Source organism: Stigmatopora argus, chromosome 13 (assembly GCF_051989625.1).
Source record: "Stigmatopora argus isolate UIUO_Sarg chromosome 13, RoL_Sarg_1.0, whole genome shotgun sequence".
Classification (NCBI taxonomy): Eukaryota; Metazoa; Chordata; class Actinopteri; order Syngnathiformes; family Syngnathidae; genus Stigmatopora; species Stigmatopora argus.
Genome location: NC_135399.1, coordinates 10261057 through 10281089, shown reverse-complemented (window position 1 = coordinate 10281089; position 20033 = coordinate 10261057). Strand labels below are relative to the sequence as shown.

The following is a 20033-nucleotide window of genomic DNA, read 5'->3' as shown; positions in this document are numbered from 1 at the left end:
ATCCGGAATGCTTTTACGCTAACCCTTTTCTTACAAGTTCAACAATCATGTGGTGACGCAACGGCAAAAGCTTTGAAAATCCACTTTGCAGCTCTGCTAATTATTTTCTGCTGCCTTTTGCGCAATTAATTACAACCGGGCCAATGTCAAGAGGGAACACATAAATGGATGCAAATATTAGTTTACTTTCAAGCATGTGGTAATTAGTCTTAGTACAAATAGCGTTAGATGCCATCTGTATTTTAGGGACATCGGCATGCTTGAAAAATGATTGTCTTTTGGAAAAAATAGATGTATATGCATTGATCACCACCAAAATGTGTTGAACAAACCAATTTTTTGCCACTTTTGTGAACTCCGTTACCTACTTTTTTGCATGAAATAAAAATAAAAATGCTCAAAAATGACGTTTGAGCTACGGGAGCACCGAGAAACATTCCAAACAGGCATCAGGACTCTGGCAAAGTCAAAATATGACAAAAAGTGAACTTACGTACCAGTCAATCTTTGGCACTTTTGTAAGGGTACACTTTTCTTTTCTTCCATAAATGCTTAAAAATCATAGTCAGTCAGGAAGCAGCTATTTTGGCAAAGTCAAAATATGACAAAAAGTGAACTTACGTACCAGTCAATCTTTGGCACTTTTGTAAGGGTACTTTTCTTTTCTTCCATAAATGCTTAAAAATCATAGTCAGTCAGTAAGCAGCTATTTTGGCAAAGTCAAAATATGACAAAAAGTGAACTTACGTACCAGTCAATCTTTGGCACTTTTGTAAGGGTACACTTTTCTTTTCTTCCATAAATGCTTAAAAATCATAGTCAGTCAGTAAGCAGCTATTTTGGTGATTCCCGCGTCGTACATGGTCAAATGATGACATCAAAAATGGGAAAAAGGAACCTATCAACCTGTTCAGCTTGAGAAAATTTGAATTTCCACTCGTTACACACATTAATAAGACACTTTATTCAAGTTTTCTTCTGATCGCAAGGTCAATTTTCATCCTTCCAATAAAATAAACAGTTATTCTTTCTATTGTCAAATCCGCCTTCTATTCCCAAAAAAAGGTTTTGGCACAAAGTACAAAGTGAGCATGTTAGGGAGGAGTGGGCGTGTTCTGTTTGTTTCTGCTGATAGGCAGGTTACAGCTCAACGAACCTTAAGTGGAAAGAAAGCGTTCAAAAATATCAATGAGGAAACCACAGTGTGCCAGGAGATCATCAATCAATACAAAGCTCAGTTCTGTAAAACAAAAGCGTTCACCATTGGCAGCACTTCGAAGAAATGTGCCTTGGTTTACTTGAGCTGTTAAAACTGTTATTGTGCTTTGAAATGTGGTTTGAGTTCTTTGAACATTCGGACCTGAGTAGACGACCACTTTTCAATCAAGTTCAGAATGATCGTAACTCTTTCAGTGACAATGACAGTGACAGACGTCCAATCACGGGTTGTTTTCATCCTTCTGCTGTGAATTTAAATGAGTTTATCATGAAGTCTGGCAGCAGATGAATACACGTCTCTTGATGTCTAAAGCAGCCAATGAGTTGAAGGATAGTTCTGTGTGTGTTGGGGGAGAATTTTTTGGGGTAAATTTTGATACGACTCACTTTTAATTAGACTTTTCATCATGACTTCATCATGAAAAGCAACCTTCCAATGCCTAAACTCATACCACGTGCGCCGTCATCCATGTCTTTGTTCAAGTCCATCATCTTGGTAACGGCAAAACAGACCTAGATTTAAACCAATTTTAAATATTGCATTTGCTGCGAGGTATTTTCTAATGTACAATAACAAGAGGAAGTTGGGGAACACCAATCTAGAAAGTAAAAATTCCTATACTGCACCATTCCTTCGTGATTCTCTGCTGTACAAGTGCTTTCAGTCATATAAATATCTGCTAGGCTTGTTGTCATCCGGTTCCTCAGGGTCCATTTTGCCCCTAAAAAAGCACTCAAATCCCAGCATCTTTTTGACTCCGCTAGACCATGCCCTCGCTTCGCTTGCTTCTCCACACCACCAATGCGGTCATGAGCAGCGTCACCAGGATGGGCATGACGATGAAGGGGCCCAGAATGCGGTTAGGGGGGTCCCTGAGCAAGCGCCCCGACAGCGAGCAATTGTGGAAGTAGGTCTTGTGCACACGGATGAAGAAGTCGTCCACTAGCAAGTTGGGCCAGAAGCAGTCCATCTTGAGCGCCACCTGGTACGTGCAGTTGGTCAGCTCGCCATACAATCTGAAAGATGAGAAGACATGTCTTTGCAGCAGGTTTGGGGACTGTCAAATCTCATAAAGGTTGATGGTGTTTCGTTTTGTGCAGTCGACATTGTCGTGATGTTTTGCTCCCCACACAAGCCAATATTGTCACATTCAGGTCAGTCTTTCATTTTTAATGAATCCCCTAAACTACATTTTATACTGATAAAAGATCTAAAGAGAGCTGTTTTTGTTGAATTGCATCCAAGCAATTTCCTTTCATTTTTTTTACTGTTTGGATCCTTCATCTTGTATTTATTGAACATTTTTTTTACTGTTTGGATCCTTCATCTTGTATTTATTGAACATTTTTTTTTATTGTTTATCTTGCATTTGATTTAAATGGTTTCTAATCTGTCACTGCTCCAAAGTGATCCAGTCATATTTCTTGTTACTAGAAAATTCCCATTAGGAGACTTTGGTATATTCAGAGAATAAAATACCGTAAGCGTACTTGTCTTTAGACTCAATACAAGAATTCCATTTTCCTAATCAATTTTGCCTCATTTTTTTTCTTCAATTCAATAGTCATTGCGCTGCTCCTTCTGGTGTGCATGGCTTTGCCTAGATTGTTTTTATCTGATATAAAAACCTGAAGTTTCTCAAAGTAGAAAGTAAACCAGATTGACCCAAATTACGACCCCCCTGTATTAAACGTTGCGTATTTTCCTCTTCGGTAAGGGTCGGCGGGGACACCAGGATATTTTCAGACATCCTGCAAATTGCTATTGTGGGCATGGTAATTGGTGACAATACAGAGGAACAGCGGGGGAATTCGGAAGGGCTGGTTGATTTTCTGGACGACCTGACGTGCATAATCAAAATGTGTCTGCCGCGGAGGGAAATAGGAGCAAAGAGACTCGCCGACATGTGTTGTTGTTGTTGTTGCGGCGGGCTAACGTGACGTTCAGCTACTTGGATAGACGCCAGACGGCACTGGTGCAGGATGTCAGTCTAAAGAAGCACTTCCTGAGCTACTTTAACATGTTTGAATGAGCACCAAATTTAAGACATAACGGACATTAAAACAATTGTACTTTTGTCATTGAGTTACTCCTAAAAACACTCCAAAAAGCAGGCATAATTCATTCAATAAATGCATCCTTCAGCGGTGTTGTTGATTATGATAATCATATGCAAATAACTGCAGTAAGCTTTAATACCACAAAATTAGTCATGGTTTGCCAATTGCTCCTTGTCAGCAGTGTACTAATAATAGCAAAATAAATGACACCCATTCCACAAATTTGTGTATAGATACAGCAAAGTGCAAGTGGAGAGACATGAATCTAGGTTCATGCACAGGGCATGAAATTGTGAAATAATCACCTGGAACGTTGCCATATTGTTTTTAATTTCACACAGCCAAATGAGGTTGGCAACTGATGCAGACAGGCAACGGCTGATTTCTTCCACAACAAGAGAAAAACGAGGACCCCTCAGGTGTTGGATTGAACAATTGAATTACGATAGCGGGACATGAGCAGAAAGATTATGGGACTCGAAATTAAAATGCCCTTCACGGTCAAATAGGAAACAATGGAAAACATCAAATCTCGTGACATCAAATGAAGACAAATGAGGAGAAAAGGATTGCATCGCTGCATTTTATGCATAATTTCCTGCCTCTTTGCCACTTTATGTTTACAGTCACTCATTAAATGACCTTCGATATACCGGCAGAATCTAATGAGATCCAATACAATAGCTTAATCCCAAAAGGCTCCAGCACCCTACGAACATGATACTCAGATACGGGTCTTTCCTGGTTATTGGTGACTGCTCATCATTCTAACTTTTTTTGAAAAAAAAATTTTTTTGGTGTGTTTTAACAATCAGGAAAATTCTGTGACTAATTTTAAGGAGATTTTTTTATTTTAGTTAGACCACCTCCCAGTTAAAATGGTTTAGACGTCTCTGACCGTCAGTGGTGACCAATGAATTACTAATCGAGCAACTTTGACAGCCTTTAAACAAACTCTCACCACTTCCTGGATGCCATCGAGTCATTAGAGCCCTAAAACCCGCCAGCCATACTTTTCCAATAGGGTGTCTAATGAGATGCTTAATTGGAGCGCGTCGCGGCATTGAAACCACGCTGCCTTAGCTTTCCACACAATTGAGTGCACAATCTTTCCCTCGGCCTCGCATTTCTACAAATGGAGCTTGGATCCCCCAAAAGTACTTTTTAAAATTATTACACAGCTGACAGGCGTGCATGGCTGACTGAACAGAACACCTTCCAACGTTGAAAATTGAGCTATTTTTACACTGGGAGCCTGCAGTAAGAAAATCGGAGTAACAAATACAGCTGTAATTAGGATTAATCGTGAAGTGGAAATATTCGCCTCAAGATAATTTCATGGAATGTCTTCTTCTACTTGCACGTGGCTTTCTGGAATAGCCTTATCTTTTAGGATTACTGCACAAGATAAGTCACATTATATTCATCATGGTTAATACAGTGCACTCAACATTATAACAGGCACTCTGAATATCACATTTTCCTTTGTAACCGTATGTAATAGACACGTAATGGAGGTCGCGCACTCGCTTATGATCAAATTGGAAAACTTTTTCCACTTTGGTTGGTTTGCAATACTCTGCCATTAATTCAGTTAGGATGATAAATTCCAACTGGATAATTGCTCTGCTCATTAAATACAAACAGACTCGGGCTATGGAAGAACTTTCCTTTTGGGCCGACTGCAGAGAAAACGAGTCAAAGCTAGTGTTAATTAGGATCAAACAATGATTTTATATATTTCAACTTCAGTTTCCAATGTTAGTTTAATGTAGGCAAGGCAAATGTATTTGTATGAGCTCCAATTCTGGCAACCAGAATTGCCAATATATTTATAACCGTGTGCTGTCGATTGCTCACCGGTCTTTTGGTCGCCAGTCTTTTGGTCGCCGGTCTTTTGGTCGCGGTCTTTTGGTCGCCCCGACCGTGACAACGGGCGACCAAAAGACCGGCGACCAAAAGACCGATGACCAAAAGACCGGCGACAAAACAAGGTAAAACAACACAATCTACGCATCAATAAAAGCCAACAATGGCCATGAGCAGTTTCACTGAGCCAACGTGTGAGTGTATAAGAGTTTGTATGTACATGCGTTGTCCCTTTAAGAAGCTACGTCAGTCAGGGTCTTAACAAGTTCTACAACAAAAAACAATAAAAGTCCGGGAAATTTGGAGCTTTTCTTTAGCCTGATAATTACTAGGGCATCAAGTATGACTAAAAAGTAATTCGCAGTTTGTATTTAGGGAATTTGAGCAACGATTTAAATGGTAATTATCACTTACCTTCAGGGCGACCAAAAGACCGGCGACCAAAAGACCGGCGACCAATCGACCGTGTACCATTTATACCATACATTTGACATGTCATTCCAAACTTTTCTTTTTAACAGTGTCCCAATTGAACAAGAAGTCTTACATTCTTATTGAGTCCTACTTCTGAATTTCCTTACACCTCTTCATAAGAAGAATGCTTTTTTTTGCTGCGTTTCTTAGCGGAGTGCATTACATCTTTGCTTTTGCGTCACATTTATGGCACTGTGCTCGGCGCCCCTTTGTGAAAATGACTCATTGATTTAGACGTGCGTAAAAGATTTCCCAGTGGTGTCGTTAGGCGACCTCCCGCATTCTGAAGCTGTCACGTATCGTGTTCCTTGTCGGATGTTGACTAGTCAAGAACTGAGATGCCTTGATATTGCACTGAATTTTTCTTCTGTGGTGCCTCCCTGCTGCAGCAAAGCTTGTTAGTACAGTATTTTTGGTGGAACTATTAAATAAACAAAAGCTCTGCCATCCAATTTTGCGCAGATCTTCAACACTTCAACACGGCAGAATTTTTAGATTAATTCCCTGAAGTCTGAGCCAGGAAGCCAACTTACTGTTGAATTACTGCTCGTAAAACTTTTTATGGTGGACATGTCCACTGAATTTCACGGGTTGGTCAGATACATTTTCTCTAACTTTTCCAGTAGCCACTAGTGTAATAATTGGAGCGGTCATGGTAGACTAAAGGAAGCTTTTACAAGAATTCCATAATGAGAATGTGCAAGGAGGACTGGTTCTCCTGGGAGGAGGAGTATGACAAAGACTCTTGGCTTTTTTCGTCACAATGTCAGTAGACTTTTTTTCAATTCTCTTTTAACAAAAGAGGTCATGGGACACCTTTGTAGTGTAATGGATGGCAGGTGCACTCTGGAATGGACGGTGAGTTGAATAATGTATACCATCGTTCAGAATGCCCCAGAAAACATATAGAGACACAGATTCTAACTTATACAAGGAATTCTTGCCCAAAACTAATGAATCAAAAAGGCTGATTTCCTTTTCAGTCTTCTGGATCATGATTGTAAAGTTTCCGTTGGTTAAATGTTTCATTAGACTGACACTGAGGTGATAATGGCAATAAATTCCTGTGAGTGAAATAAGTATTTTTTTTAATCGCTGAATGATTAAATATTTAAAAGTGAGAAACTGAGCACAGGAAGAAGAGAAGCCTGATAAGCGAGAGGCCTCCTTTCGTCTTATACGTGTCTACGTCACATTTCCTGAGTTTCGATCCACCACACCGATAAGCCGGACCTTATTTTTCCCCATTGCCCCATTTGATTGCTCTTCGACGCAGTATTAGACTAAGTTTTGACGTCATGCTCTGTTTTTCGGAGGAAGCTGAATGCCGAAAACGAGGTAATGATTGGCCATTGCCCTGATATACTGTTACAAATCACACAATGGCTGTCTTGACTGGTCAACCGCAATGACGCACGTGATACTTTAGTTTTAAACTTACTAACAAGTTGACACACAGGAAACTCAGAGTAGAATGCGGGAGGCATGGAAAACATGACATTTAAAACAGGCGACACATATACTGATAATTAATCTGGGTTTAAACTATGATTGCCCTTTCACTTGAGAAATAAACACTGTCTGTTGTACGCTCAGTCCCGCCCTCTTGGCAGCAGCATCACGACTGCAAACAAATAATAAATATTTGGTGCCCAGACGCCTGTGAATTAGATGACTGGTGAGCGTGTATTGAAAAAAATAAAAATCACTGACAGTGTGCCCGTTGCTTACAATTTCCAACATCATTGATAGTAATCAGGCTAAAAAATATATATATTTTGTATTGTTTTTTCCAAATAGTGTGGGTATCGGCATTAGCCGATACGTCACAGTTGTATATATGAGAATTATTATTGGTTGTGGGGAAAAAGGCAATATTTCTTTCCAATGGGACTAAACGGTTCCCATGGTGATAGTGAACCATGACGTCCAAGACAAATAGACTGACAGGTAAATTATAGTACAATTTGAAAGCCTACATTAGATGTTTTACATTCCTTTTTTTGTGGCAGCACATAAACTGACCTGACTCGAGTGCATGCTTGACATTTCCAACCGTGTTTGCACTGTAGCTGACCTCGTGTGAGTCAAATAGCAAAAGACTGTAAGCCTAACGTGCACGGGATCACGCCATGGTCATACGAGGCGGAAGTAGGGATATCAATTATTTAAGGACAGATTTTCACTTGACGCTGACCTTTAAGCACAGTCTCTCAGAGCACAGCTGGACAAATCTCGTGACCCGTAGAGGAAGAATTTTGTTATTTATAGTACAAGTGGACCAACTGACACACTCAAAGGGACTATATACACTTTATGGGGAAAAACAACTTTTGCGTATCATGCATCTTTCGTGAATGGATTTGTGCAAATATGGAAAGCTTTTGATTGTGGTCATGTTGCGTTATTTTTTAGAGAACTCACTCAACAGTGTCCTCCCAGCTGCACCAGTGTCGCTGGTCCAACTCTTGCATGTCCAGTCGGAATTTCTCTAAACAGAACTCCTCGATGGCGTACTCGTAATGGGGACCACAGCTCAGACCTGATGTGCAATGAGTCACTGTTGGGGAAAATAGAAAAGAAAGAAGAAAATTGATTACCATGTTGCAAGTATCTACTGTATGAATCAAAGCCAGAACCTCAAAACTGTCACCATGCCACAAGGCAATCATCAGTATGTCAAAAACAAGACTAAATCAAATAATTAGACTTTACATGAACACTGGCAAGAATACAATGCTGCATAAAAATATACTACATAAATAATAATCAAACCTATTTTCCACTCATAGGCCAAGATACTATAAAAATACACCAACAGCTGTTATGTAGTGACTCGTTCAGATTATTCATGTGATGATTCATGATTCAAGGAAATCTTTTTCACTGAAATGATGTCTGACTGCCTCTATCGTTATTATTCAAGATAGCAGCACAACGCCCACTATTTTGACTTTGAAACAGTTTTGACGGCTGCTCATTGACGACAATCTAAATGTGTTGACCGCAAAAATCTGTGTTTCATGAAGAAAATACACTATCCTTCCTATTCTTTTTTTTGCAGGATATAAATATTCTGATACATATGTATTATTGCTTTTCATAACCTGAATACTTTGTATATAGAGAAGTTTGTAGGTATATATAGAGGTCCACTGTAATTACACAAAGTGCCAAAAGCAACCAAACCCAGGTCACCAGGTCGTCTGCAGTGAAACGAGCCAAACGAGGTAGGCGCCGTTTGGCTTTTCAGAAAAGCTGTGCATACATCTGATAGATTAGAGGACCGACATGAGTAAGAAATGTGCCGTCCTTCTATTTCAGTTGGAAATTTGCAGCTGTCAATCACATGCTGACACACACACACACACGTTTGCACACACACACACTTCATCTGACAGCTAATAAGACAGTGGGAGACCCAGGCAGGAGATTTCATAACAACATCTGTGAACTGTTGACATTGTTAACTGGAAACAGGGATCAAGGAGAGATTTTCATCAAAGAGATGTAGAAATGAACTTTTAGCCTGTTTAGACGCTTAGACCTTGGAAATGGACTGCATCACCAAGCCCAAACAACATGTACGCATACACACTTAATTCAGCTCTGGCATTCTATAGATACAAATTCACCTCATTATTATATGTATTTTATTCTGTTATGCCACATATTGGCACATTCATTTAAAAAACGCAACAATATTTCAAAACGCCATGTCCTCTACGTTTGAAGCAACCTGTTGTGGAAGGAACAAAAGGTATGCAAATTAATTTTAAGATTGTGTATCACAATTTTTGGTTGCTCTCCTGATTAAAAAAAAAAAATCAGCTTTTCACCTTAGTGGCTTTGAGACACGGTGAGTGACATTTTTAGAACATTTTCCACACTACCAAAACCACATTAGTACTTGATAGGAGCACCATTTATCGTGGCTCATATCTCCCACGTTGGGGGCAGTGGCGTTACTGAAACCCCACTTAAAACCAATTTAGCTGGCCTGGAATTCTAACCTACTGAACACGGATCGATGTAATTGGATTGTACGATTAGAAATTGAAACTGCAATGTTAGTGAATGAAGCCCTACATCACACAAAGTAATATTCTTCCGCCCAATGACAGCAAACGTAGGCTACAAAATGTTAGTCATAAACAGTACTCTTTCATAATATAATGACTTCATAACTTATAACTGGCGTGGAGCTTCACAAGCTGCTCTCCCCCTCTGAAGTCTGCTCCTTGTGACTATTAAACCCCTCAAGCATGCTTTGATGCAGCTTGGCAATGTTTAGTGGGTAAAGTAGCAGCCAAAAATAAGCCAGAAAATTTCAATATAGCTTTGAGCTCGCTGTTTAAGCCAGTTCACCAGCTAGCTTGGGCTGAAGTTGAAGAAGAAAGAAAATTGTTGTGTTGGGTGATAAAAGACAGGACTGATGCATGAATGATTCTTCATCATTTTTGTCATCCGAAAAACAACAACGACAAAAAATCTATCACTATTTGCTGTAGGAAAGATCCTTAACCATCAAAGCTGACATTCGTGGTCCTATTTACGGGCCGCAGTTAAGCAGCTAATTACCATTAGTATCTGGCCTTGCACACAGATGTTTGCAATTGTTTGTTATGCAAGAGCTGCACGTTGTTATCGCCGAGTTGGATAGGTAAGTACAAAAAGACATTGTAGCTGTGTGTTTGGCTTCCGTGCTTCTGCACATTAGTCGCTATCGCAAAATGCAATATTTACTTTGCAGGTCTATTTCATTCTAATGAATGTGTTGCTGGAATAAACAAGGGGAGATGCAGAAAGGTTTTTATTTCCATGGACATCAAAAGATGTAAACTGACAATGCAGATGCATTTTTTTCCTTTCCTGACCTGTAACGATACCATACAATTATTTTTATTCTACATACATTGGGTTTATTTGCGTGATTTGTTCATTGTTGTGTATATCTGATCTATAAGTACTACAAATGTTTGGGGGAGGTTTTATACTCATTAAATCCAAGGGTTCACTTCCATGTTATTTCCACAAACAAAACTATAAGTATTAGTTCATCTTATTTTTACATTATGATGGTATCATCCTCATTATAAATGGCTAAAAATGAGTTAAACAGACCATGTATTGATTAATTACAGGGTCCATTTTATAACCAATCACCAAAAATATACAAGGCTATACAATATAGAATATTTTTTACAAACATAAAGAAATGCATTTCTCTTTCATATTATTAAGACCTTAAATAATACATTTAATATGAACAACAAATCCACATCCTGTCACTATATCTACGAGTTTTAAAAAAGTGCTATAATATTCTCAGATTTGTGAATGAACACTGGCATTTTGTACTCTATTTTTACAATGGCAATTACTGGTCATGACCAACTGAGGCCATGAAAGCCATCTATGACCTAGTTCGGACTTTTTTATGCTGAGAGCAGGAAAAAAAAACAGTGTGGCTCTGGCACCACGGACACCGAAACACACTGCAAATGTGATGATGCATGCATGAATAATTCAATGTTATCTGGGTTAAGAATATTTGACAAAAAAACAGCTTGGGACATCCAATGAAAAACACTTGCCTTAAAAAAAAGCACCAATACGTGTGAAATAATGTTGTGTGGTCGGTTTTGCCTTTTTTGTTTTTTTTAAAGGGTTATATAATTCAAGTATTATAGCATTTGCTATAAATACCACATTGGAGTTGAATGAAGTGGTGCTCTACTACTAGAGAAGGTTGTAAAAGGTTTTGGTTTGGGCATTTGGTAGACCAAATAAATGCACACATCAATGACGTACAGATGGACCTTGGCTAGAGACAAACCTGAAACTGTGCGTGCATGTCAAGTTGGTCCCATCTATCACCAGGCGGTCATTAACAACAGCAGGGCTATCAGCCTTCGAAGGTAATAGCACGCAATTAGCATGGATGAAAGGGCACATCAATAGAAGCAGCAGCAGACGACACTGTACTATAGAAGTATGCCAAAAAGCTGCAGGATGAATGAGAGATGAGATTTTTTCTCTTATTTCATGAACCAAATTAGATATTTTTGGAATGGGGTTGTAAAACTGAGTATACCTGCAGATAACCCACATAGGTGCAGGGAAAAGATGCAAACTCAATAGCTAGAACAAAACCCGGATTTGAACTGTGAAGCCACCGTGTCATCAACTTATTTATGAAATAATTTATTTATTAAAAAAAGATATGATTGATTGATAAATTACTGATCGAAATAATTGGAAATTGAAAGTATTTCAGTGTTGAACTAACTGAAATTGCTTAAATTTGGTGGCTTGATTTATAAATGGAATAATTGGTAGAGTAATCAATTTGACAGATATTCAAGCATATATAATGTAACGATTTGCACTCGTAAAAATTAAACATTTATAATGGCTTTCCAAGCAACTAGAAGACACATTGTGTCTTTGCTTAAATATACTGAACGTGTGCAAAATAGGATGTTTTTCTACGAACAAACTTCTCTGTCCTAATATTTACCACCGCAGATAAACAACAGAAGACTTTATTTAAGAACAAAGAGGAAGTTCCGTGGATAGAACAACAATGTGAAACATTTCCATGAAGAGCCGACGTCCATCAAATAGGAAAATGTGCTGTTTTGCATTTTGGCTGTCAGAATATTCACTTTGATGAATATTTCAACCGTTTTACACCCATGGGGGGGATCCCTTGTGCAAACCCATTATTTTTTGCACCTCAACCTAGCCAAGGTTAGTGTCACTCTTTAGTTTTGTCTCATCTGTCTGTAAACACGAGCACCCCTTGGCATCAGCACTACCTTGAACAAATAACAGAGCATTTGACATATATAGAAGTCAAAATAGCTTGAGTGGTGTCAAATAGCTGTCGACCGATTTATTTTTGGACAATCACCAGGATGCGCACACGCACGAGTATGCTTTATAAATGCCCCACTAGGAAAAGGAGTGACAGTGTCAATCGATAGTTTTAGCCTCTAGAGAAATCTCGGAGGTTCGGATTTCCAATGAGGAGTAAAGCATCCCTTGTGTCCTTGGTCTTCTAATTTAAGGAACCCAGACAAGACTCTCGTGACTGCAAAAAAAATCCCACTGTGTATTATCATATTCCAAACAAATCCATGAATCCAGTGACACAATTCTTAGTTATAGCTCAGCCTCTGTGTTGTGTTCAAAATCTCGCTACCAGAGTTGAGATTTGAGATGAGGCAGCAGCAACATTGGTGTATAAATGTGTGGGTGAATGGGTGTGAATGTAAAGGTAAATGGTAAACAAGGTGTAGATCAAGGGTGTCAGACTCGGGTTAGTTTGCGGGCCGCGTTAACGTCAACTCGATGTCATGTGGGCCGGACCATTTTAGATATAATATTTAGATTATTTTTTATAAATGGATTAAAACAACTGGATTAAAAGCCCTGAATATTCAGTTTTTTGATAGATCTAAAACTATGTTTATTTTAGCTTTTTTATATATATTTTTTTAGATTTTACAAAATGATTTTTGAACTAAAAACACAGAAAAAATGGATTAAAAATTACAATTATTGATTTAAAAGGGGGAAAATCAGGAAATGTAATATACATCTATACTCTTCATTTTAATTTGATCCAAAAACAGAAAGTCGGCACTCATGATTTACTTTCCCGGGCCACACAAAATGATGCGGCGGGCCCGATTTGGCCCCGGGCCGCCACTTTGACACATGTGGACTGTAGATAAATGCGCTATGCAAGTACTCTCTATTTTTTCTTTCTTATCGGGTGTCTGCATGCGCACATATAATTCATTTAGGTCTTATAGATGCCTGACGTCTTGTTGACTAAAGAGGCAACTATAATTTGACTCTTCAAAAAGTAATTGTTTGTGTCTCATTTTCCGTTTCGCAGCAAATTAGGCCTGCTGAAGCTGATTTCGATAAAAGCTACATGACAAGGAAGTCGGGCGACGGTTTGGTTCCTATAAATAGCTTGCCATCTACAAACTAATGTGTGCAACTGGAAGGGGTAAATTAAAAAAAGCAGCAAGGCAGAACGTCAATAGATTAGCAACAAACAACACTGTTGGAAATATATGTAGGCCCAGAAACTATGATGCAAAACAACAAGCTGCTCAATTTAAATTCTAATTATTCCAGTGCGTCAGTGTGATGTCATACTACGACTCAAACGCCTTGAATCACAGATGTATTTCTTATTTGTTTTATGTGTGAGTGGGGACTATTAAGATTTAATCCGCAAATGTTTTCACACAGTGAGGCCACAATGTTGTTGAGTTTGTAATCTCATTAGAAAATGTGACTGAGCCAGTTGAGCTGTTGCGGTTGTAGCAAAGGGCAAGTCGGATCTCAGACCGATTCAGTGAACACTAGCCAGACTAAAAGGGCAGAACAACAGTTTATGTTCACCTAAGCAGGCCCAAATTTTACCCTGAATCAGTCAACTGGGACCATGATCATCCATTACCTCCATTTTATTTCTCTGTGTCGTGACATTTTGACACTCATTTTCACACCTATTGGCAATTTAGAGATTTCAACACAAGACTCTTGCTTGTAGAAGATGGTAGGAAGCTGAAGCACAATAAGAAAAGTCGGACAACCCAGACAAACCATAAAAAGTCCAAGATTCCAATATGCGATCTGTTGACTGGAAAGTGTGCGTGGGAATAACAACATACCTTAAAACATAGTGTGGGAGAGCGAGGCTGCCAGCATTGTTGCTGTAGTATGGCATTATGATATTGTCATTAGGCCCACTAATAACATTGGCATTCTTTCAATACTGGGAAGTGTAATTGAATTGAAATCTGGCTAAGGAAACAGTAGGAGTAAAGGAAGGGAACATAGGCCGGGCCAAATGAATCCTGCTTCTCTCTTATGATATGAATTCACATATTGATATGCCTGCTGAATACAAGACAGATGTAGAATTTATCCACACATCGAAAATACAATTCTACAAAAAGTCAATCTTGCTTCCTGGCATCATTTCTTTTGCTTATTTATTCTTCTACTAAGCTTTTCTGTCTCTCTCTACAACACCTGTATAGTGATAGAGTGCGAAACCTCCCTCGTGTTCAGATTACAATTTTAATCTGCACCAATTCCCAGGACATGCCGATGAAATCTTTGACATTCTTTCCCCAAGATATTGTATCTTGGCATGCATGACAATGAAACATGAAACATCCAGCAGAGCCTAATAATATGATATATATATATATATATATGTATAAATGTTTATATATATAGTATGTATGTATATATATATATATATAAATATATGTATATATATGTATGTATATATATACACATATATGTATATATGTATGTATATATATATGTATGTATGTATATATATATATATATATATATATATATATATATATATATATATATATATATATATATATATATATATATATATATATATATATATATATATATATATATATATATATATATACTATTTGGTATTTACTATATTCTGGGTTTTCAGCTATTGTGGTCGGGTCTGTGATGGATGAATTTGGGTCCACTGTGCCCAGCCAATTAAGGCACAGACCGCAACAAAAGGTTTAATCAACAAACACTCCACAGATTTGCTTTCAACCACCCTTTGGCGTGCAAAGTGTGGACCGGTGTTGGCATGTGGCTAAATGGCTCCCACTCCCACTGTGACAGTGTTAATGACAGTCCCTTGGTGGTTATTGCCTTACAGACAGAAGCGGTCAGTGAAAGCGATTGGATGAAAAAGTGTAAACAATGGAAACATCTGGAATAAAGAGCAGCCCTCATTAAATTCAATGACAATTTGGGGTTCCAATTGAACAAAGCTTCTACTCCTAGCAACATTCTTGTGTTGTACAATAACAGCTTTTTAGAATAGTGAGTAAGGATCTAGAAGAAAAAGTTCAGTTTATACAAATAAAAACAATTTTAAATAAATGAAGTTGTACTTCATTCAATTGGTCCACAATAGCTAACATAAGAAAAATACAGAAGTTTAACTTGCCTAAATCTTTATCAACAATAAATATACATATACTATGTATATAATATAACATGTATACTTAGATTTGTGAAATAACAAGAGGAATTTTCCATAAATTCAAGTCAAAGTTTTTACAGAAAACATCAAACTGCATAAAAAAAACAAGTCATCACTTTGAGAAAATTCTATTTACTTTCAAGACTTTAGCTTTTTTAGTATGAAAACAAATTAACTGACTTGTCAAAAGTTGCTAAAATGGTCTTTCATGACAATAAGAGCATGAAAAAATATATTTCCCCACACACGGCTTGAAATATTCCCGGTACGACTTTCACACTTTGGACTGTAAAAATATGAAGAAACCCCAACCGCTCAACAGCAAACAAAGAGAAATCCGCACATGCACACTCGCACGCTCCAGTAAACAGCGGCGCCTCAACACTTGCTCATTAGCTGCTCAAGCCCGACGATGAAAAACAGTGCACCCCGCCGTGCATAGACACACGTACTGTATACATACAGTACTATGCACAAATTGTCAGCGTTCCCACACAAGAAATCATAAAACAGATTCATAGCGAGAAAATGAGAGGCGCGCGTGCGTGTGAAAAGCGCTCCGAGGCTATACTGCTTCGTGTCGACGATCGAGCATCACGAAGGGATTTTTCACGGGTGACGGATTTTTTGGCCCGCAGATTAAGTGAAGTGATAATTCAGCTGCATCTTATATTTTGGAGCAGATCAAGGGTTCTGGAAGGTGATGATGAGAAGCATCAATTTTAAGAGCATTTTAAGAGCAGGTTACATTTGGATAGATTTGTAGCCTGGAGGGTGGGGGGGGGGGTGGGGGGTGAAAAGCTTGCCAGTGGGGGGAAAGTGATGCATGGCGGAGGACGCCAGGTGATTACTGATACAAGGGAATTTGCTGCAACTTGTGAAGATTATGTTTATTTCCAGAGAGTTTGGTAATGACCTCCGTTGACCTTTGTTGAATAAGTGAAGAAAAGTGGTTACACGGTTTGTGAGTATTGTTAAATCCAACATTTATTCGAATAAAGGTTGTGATAGTTTGAGATTGTTCATTATAGTTTGTTTTCATTTCGCTTGTCAAATCCAATGAGTAATTTTTGGACTATAAACCACATCTGACTATCTGAATGCCCATCAAATTTAACAAGGAAACTATTTTCTGACATATAAGCCACGGTGATGTGTAAACCACAGGTTTTCACATTGTATTATGGGATGTTTATACCAAAAGACCTGCCACATTGAACTTTAAAAATTCATGAATTAGCTGCTCTAGAATACAAAAATACACGGTTTCAGAGCAGGGAAATAATGTCAATTTAGAACATTTATAGAGTGAGTTTATTAGTTTGTGTTTTTTTTTATTTGAATTAAATTTCTATTTTCCTTAAGATTTATAATGTAATAAACCACAATGAGAAATATCAGTAATAATTCTCATAACTACTTACAAAGAGCTGAACAAACATCAAATGAAATTTAAAAAAACATCATAACATTCAGTTGAATCCCATTTAAACAAATCTTAGTCTAAATTAATGAGTGGAAAGAAGTGACAGGGAGGATTTAGATTTTTTTTTTCATATTTGACATCTCAATTTTCACCCACTTAAGCCAACACTCACTGATTGAAGGACACTTTTCAATGCAGCATCCCTGCACTTTGCCGTTGAAGCACAATGCATGAGACAGATAATAGATAACAAGACTTTAACAAGGTGAGTGCCTTATTGGATGACCTCAGAAGTGAAAAATATTGTTTGCATTATGCAGTGCACAATGCGGCATACTATAACCAATAGGTATTTTTTGCATTAAAAAAAAAACTAAAGAAAATTCAACGAGAAAGAGTAACATTTCCATCAACACAATAATTCACATCCGCAATGTGATGCTCGAGCTGTTTGAAATGGCCACTTTTATCTTTACATCCTCGGCACATAGGCCCATTATCTTGACTTCATTTTTCCTTCCGAAGTTATGCAAAAGCAAAAATACACCCACACTTTTGCCCTAGATGCTCCTCTTTCGATGTCAGTGAAAGAATACCGGTACCATCTGGGCTGCCTTCCGATATATTCTTTTGCACATAAATGCAGTCCTCTGATGTCATTTTTTTCTTCCTGTTGAGGAAAATCTGAAAAACGACAACTACTCTCACAAAGGTTAATAAAGCAGCAACCATTTTTTGACCATATAAGACGTTAGCAACTTATTGGCAAACGCACACAATTTCTTTACTTGTGTCTTATTTATCCCTCGATTTTTTGTGACTTTCTCGAAAATGTTATCCCACACAAGATCAAAGAGAGTAACCATCCGTGCTATGCGCTACCCGACCACATTATGTCTCATGACCAGCTTTAAACCTGCGTCAGTCATTTCAGTGAAACTTCAAAATGAGATTATTGCCCCTCACCTGATTCTAAAATGATATATTCCACATAACATGCAGTTGGAAAAAGGTTCTTCAGTGTAATAAAATAGACAATTGCAGTGTACAGTTAGCTAATGAAGACAAAATGGGGCATTGTGAATTGCAGCAAAGGCGAAAAATGAGTCGCAGCACCTTTTTGGTAATTGCAATTCTTGTTACAGAACAACAGAAGCGAGCACCAAATAAACCAAGCAGGCGTCTTTTGTGCTTGATAGCGCTTCTCCAGCTAAATTTATTCATAGCATGATCACTGATGACACTTATTCTGTAATGGATTGGACGTCTATTGCTGTCAATGGCATGGAAGCATTCAATAAAATGACTTTTTCCAATGTCTACTCTGTTTGGTGTTGATAGCAAATACGTTTGATGGGAGTTAATCTATCAAAGTCAGTATAAATACATGTATGAGTACTATGCATGTATAGAAAACTACAGCATTTATCAAATTATATATTTCTACTGTACAAGAGCGCCTGAAACAAGTTTTGTGCATTTATCTTAACATCTAGTGATTGTTATTTCCCATTTCAATATATTGAAACACACTGACAGCCCGCAACACTAAAACATCAGGGTCGCGGGGGGTGCTGGAGCCTCTCCCAGCTAACTACACCGGGCGGGGGACACCCTGAATCGGTGGCCAACCAATCGCAGGGCACGAGGATACGGACAACCTTTCACACTCAAGGCACTTTAGAGTTTTCAACCAGCTTACCTTGCATGTTTCTGGGATGTGGGAGGAAACCGGAGTACCCGGAGAAAAGCCACACAAGCCCGAAGAGAACATGCAAACTCCACATAGTGAGGACCGACCTGGTATCGAACCCAAGACCCCAGAACTGTGAGACAGACGTGCTAAATATAATATAAAAGAGCACTAAATGAATTTAAATGGAATAAAGTTCCTTCATATGTCATGATGATTTTAATGAATGGAATTAAAGTTGTTCCACAGTGTGGTCACGATACAGCAGGACAGAAGCATTTGTTTTATGGTCTACTTACCCAGGATGATCCACAGAAGCGTCCGTTTGTGCTGGGGTGCCATCCCGGCGCCCCCCGGCACAAAGTTATGCGGGGTCTCGGGAGGCTCTCAGAGGGGCTCGCTGAGTCCTGCGGGAAGCCGATCAACGCGCATGGTGTGCGGCCACCGAAGTAGGTGAGAGCTTCGCTAAAGAGCCAACAATCGGTCGCATGCGACGGGGGAGGACAGAGGTCCGGGGTGGGGGGCGTGACCGGCTAGGGGATGGGGGTAATTGGCTACCTTCCACCTCCAAGAAACACCGATCGGTGCGCGCAGTTGGGGAACGTTCGGTGCGCCATGGGGAGGGGTCGCTTTGGCCGGGATAAAGTTGAGTCGCGGCTCCGACGGCGACGGTGCTCGTCCAGGCTTCAGTGTGATCGTCCTTCCGTGAGGATGCCACACTGGATGGGCGGAGAAGACACGGGGGTAGACCCAAACATAGCAATCACCGCACCGGGAGGCGGGATGAGCCCCGTTTAGGGGTGTTAGGTGGGGGGGAGAGGCGGTGAATTCTTTGGGGGAGATTTCCATTGGCTGCTCTGGTAATTGGGAATGAAGACTTTTGAATTGGGAAATCTTTTTATATAATAAAAAAATGAATTCTAAATGCTATTAAGTCTTTTTATTACATTTTCTTTGGGATCAATTCCTCTATATGTGAGTGACTTCCCAAAACTTCATTTCTATCTCTATTGTTACCAATTATATATATTCCCCTCTTTTTCTAACTACCACATCACATAGTTTGTCAACCGGGGGTTAAACTAATGTGAACTGTCTCTGAAATAACTATTATTTAGTTTGTGTATTCAACTAAATGTACAATTTAAATTATGAACATGTTATTTCTTTTTTTATAAAGACTAAATACAAAAAGTGGATAACTAAGGTGTCTTTTC

At 38.8% G+C, this 20033-nt stretch overlaps 1 protein-coding gene across 1 annotated transcript; it reads right to left on the bottom strand.

The window, feature by feature from the left end:
* Positions 1–945: 945 nt before the first annotated feature.
* LOC144086961 (receptor activity-modifying protein 1-like) lies at positions 946–19571 on the bottom strand. Its single transcript, XM_077617172.1, has 3 exons — positions 19116–19571; positions 8047–8182; positions 946–2235 (listed from the first exon to the last, which is right to left on the bottom strand). Exons 1-3 carry the CDS (start codon positions 19156–19158, stop codon positions 1980–1982), a joined length of 435 nt encoding a protein of 144 aa, XP_077473298.1. The 5' UTR covers positions 19159–19571; the 3' UTR covers positions 946–1979.
* Between the last annotated feature and the right edge of the window lie 462 nt (positions 19572–20033).

Coding starts and splice junctions, on each gene's coding strand:
- LOC144086961 (XM_077617172.1), bottom strand. CDS start 19,158: ATGGCACCCCAGCACAAACGGACGCTTCTGTGGATCATCCTGG. Junction 8,183..19,115: donor GCTTCTGTGGATCATCCTGG/GTAAGTAGACCA, acceptor TTTCCCCAACAG/TGACTCATTGCACATCAGGT. Junction 2,236..8,046: donor AGCTGGGAGGACACTGTTGA/GTGAGTTCTCTA, acceptor CTCATCTTTCAG/ATTGTATGGCGAGCTGACCA.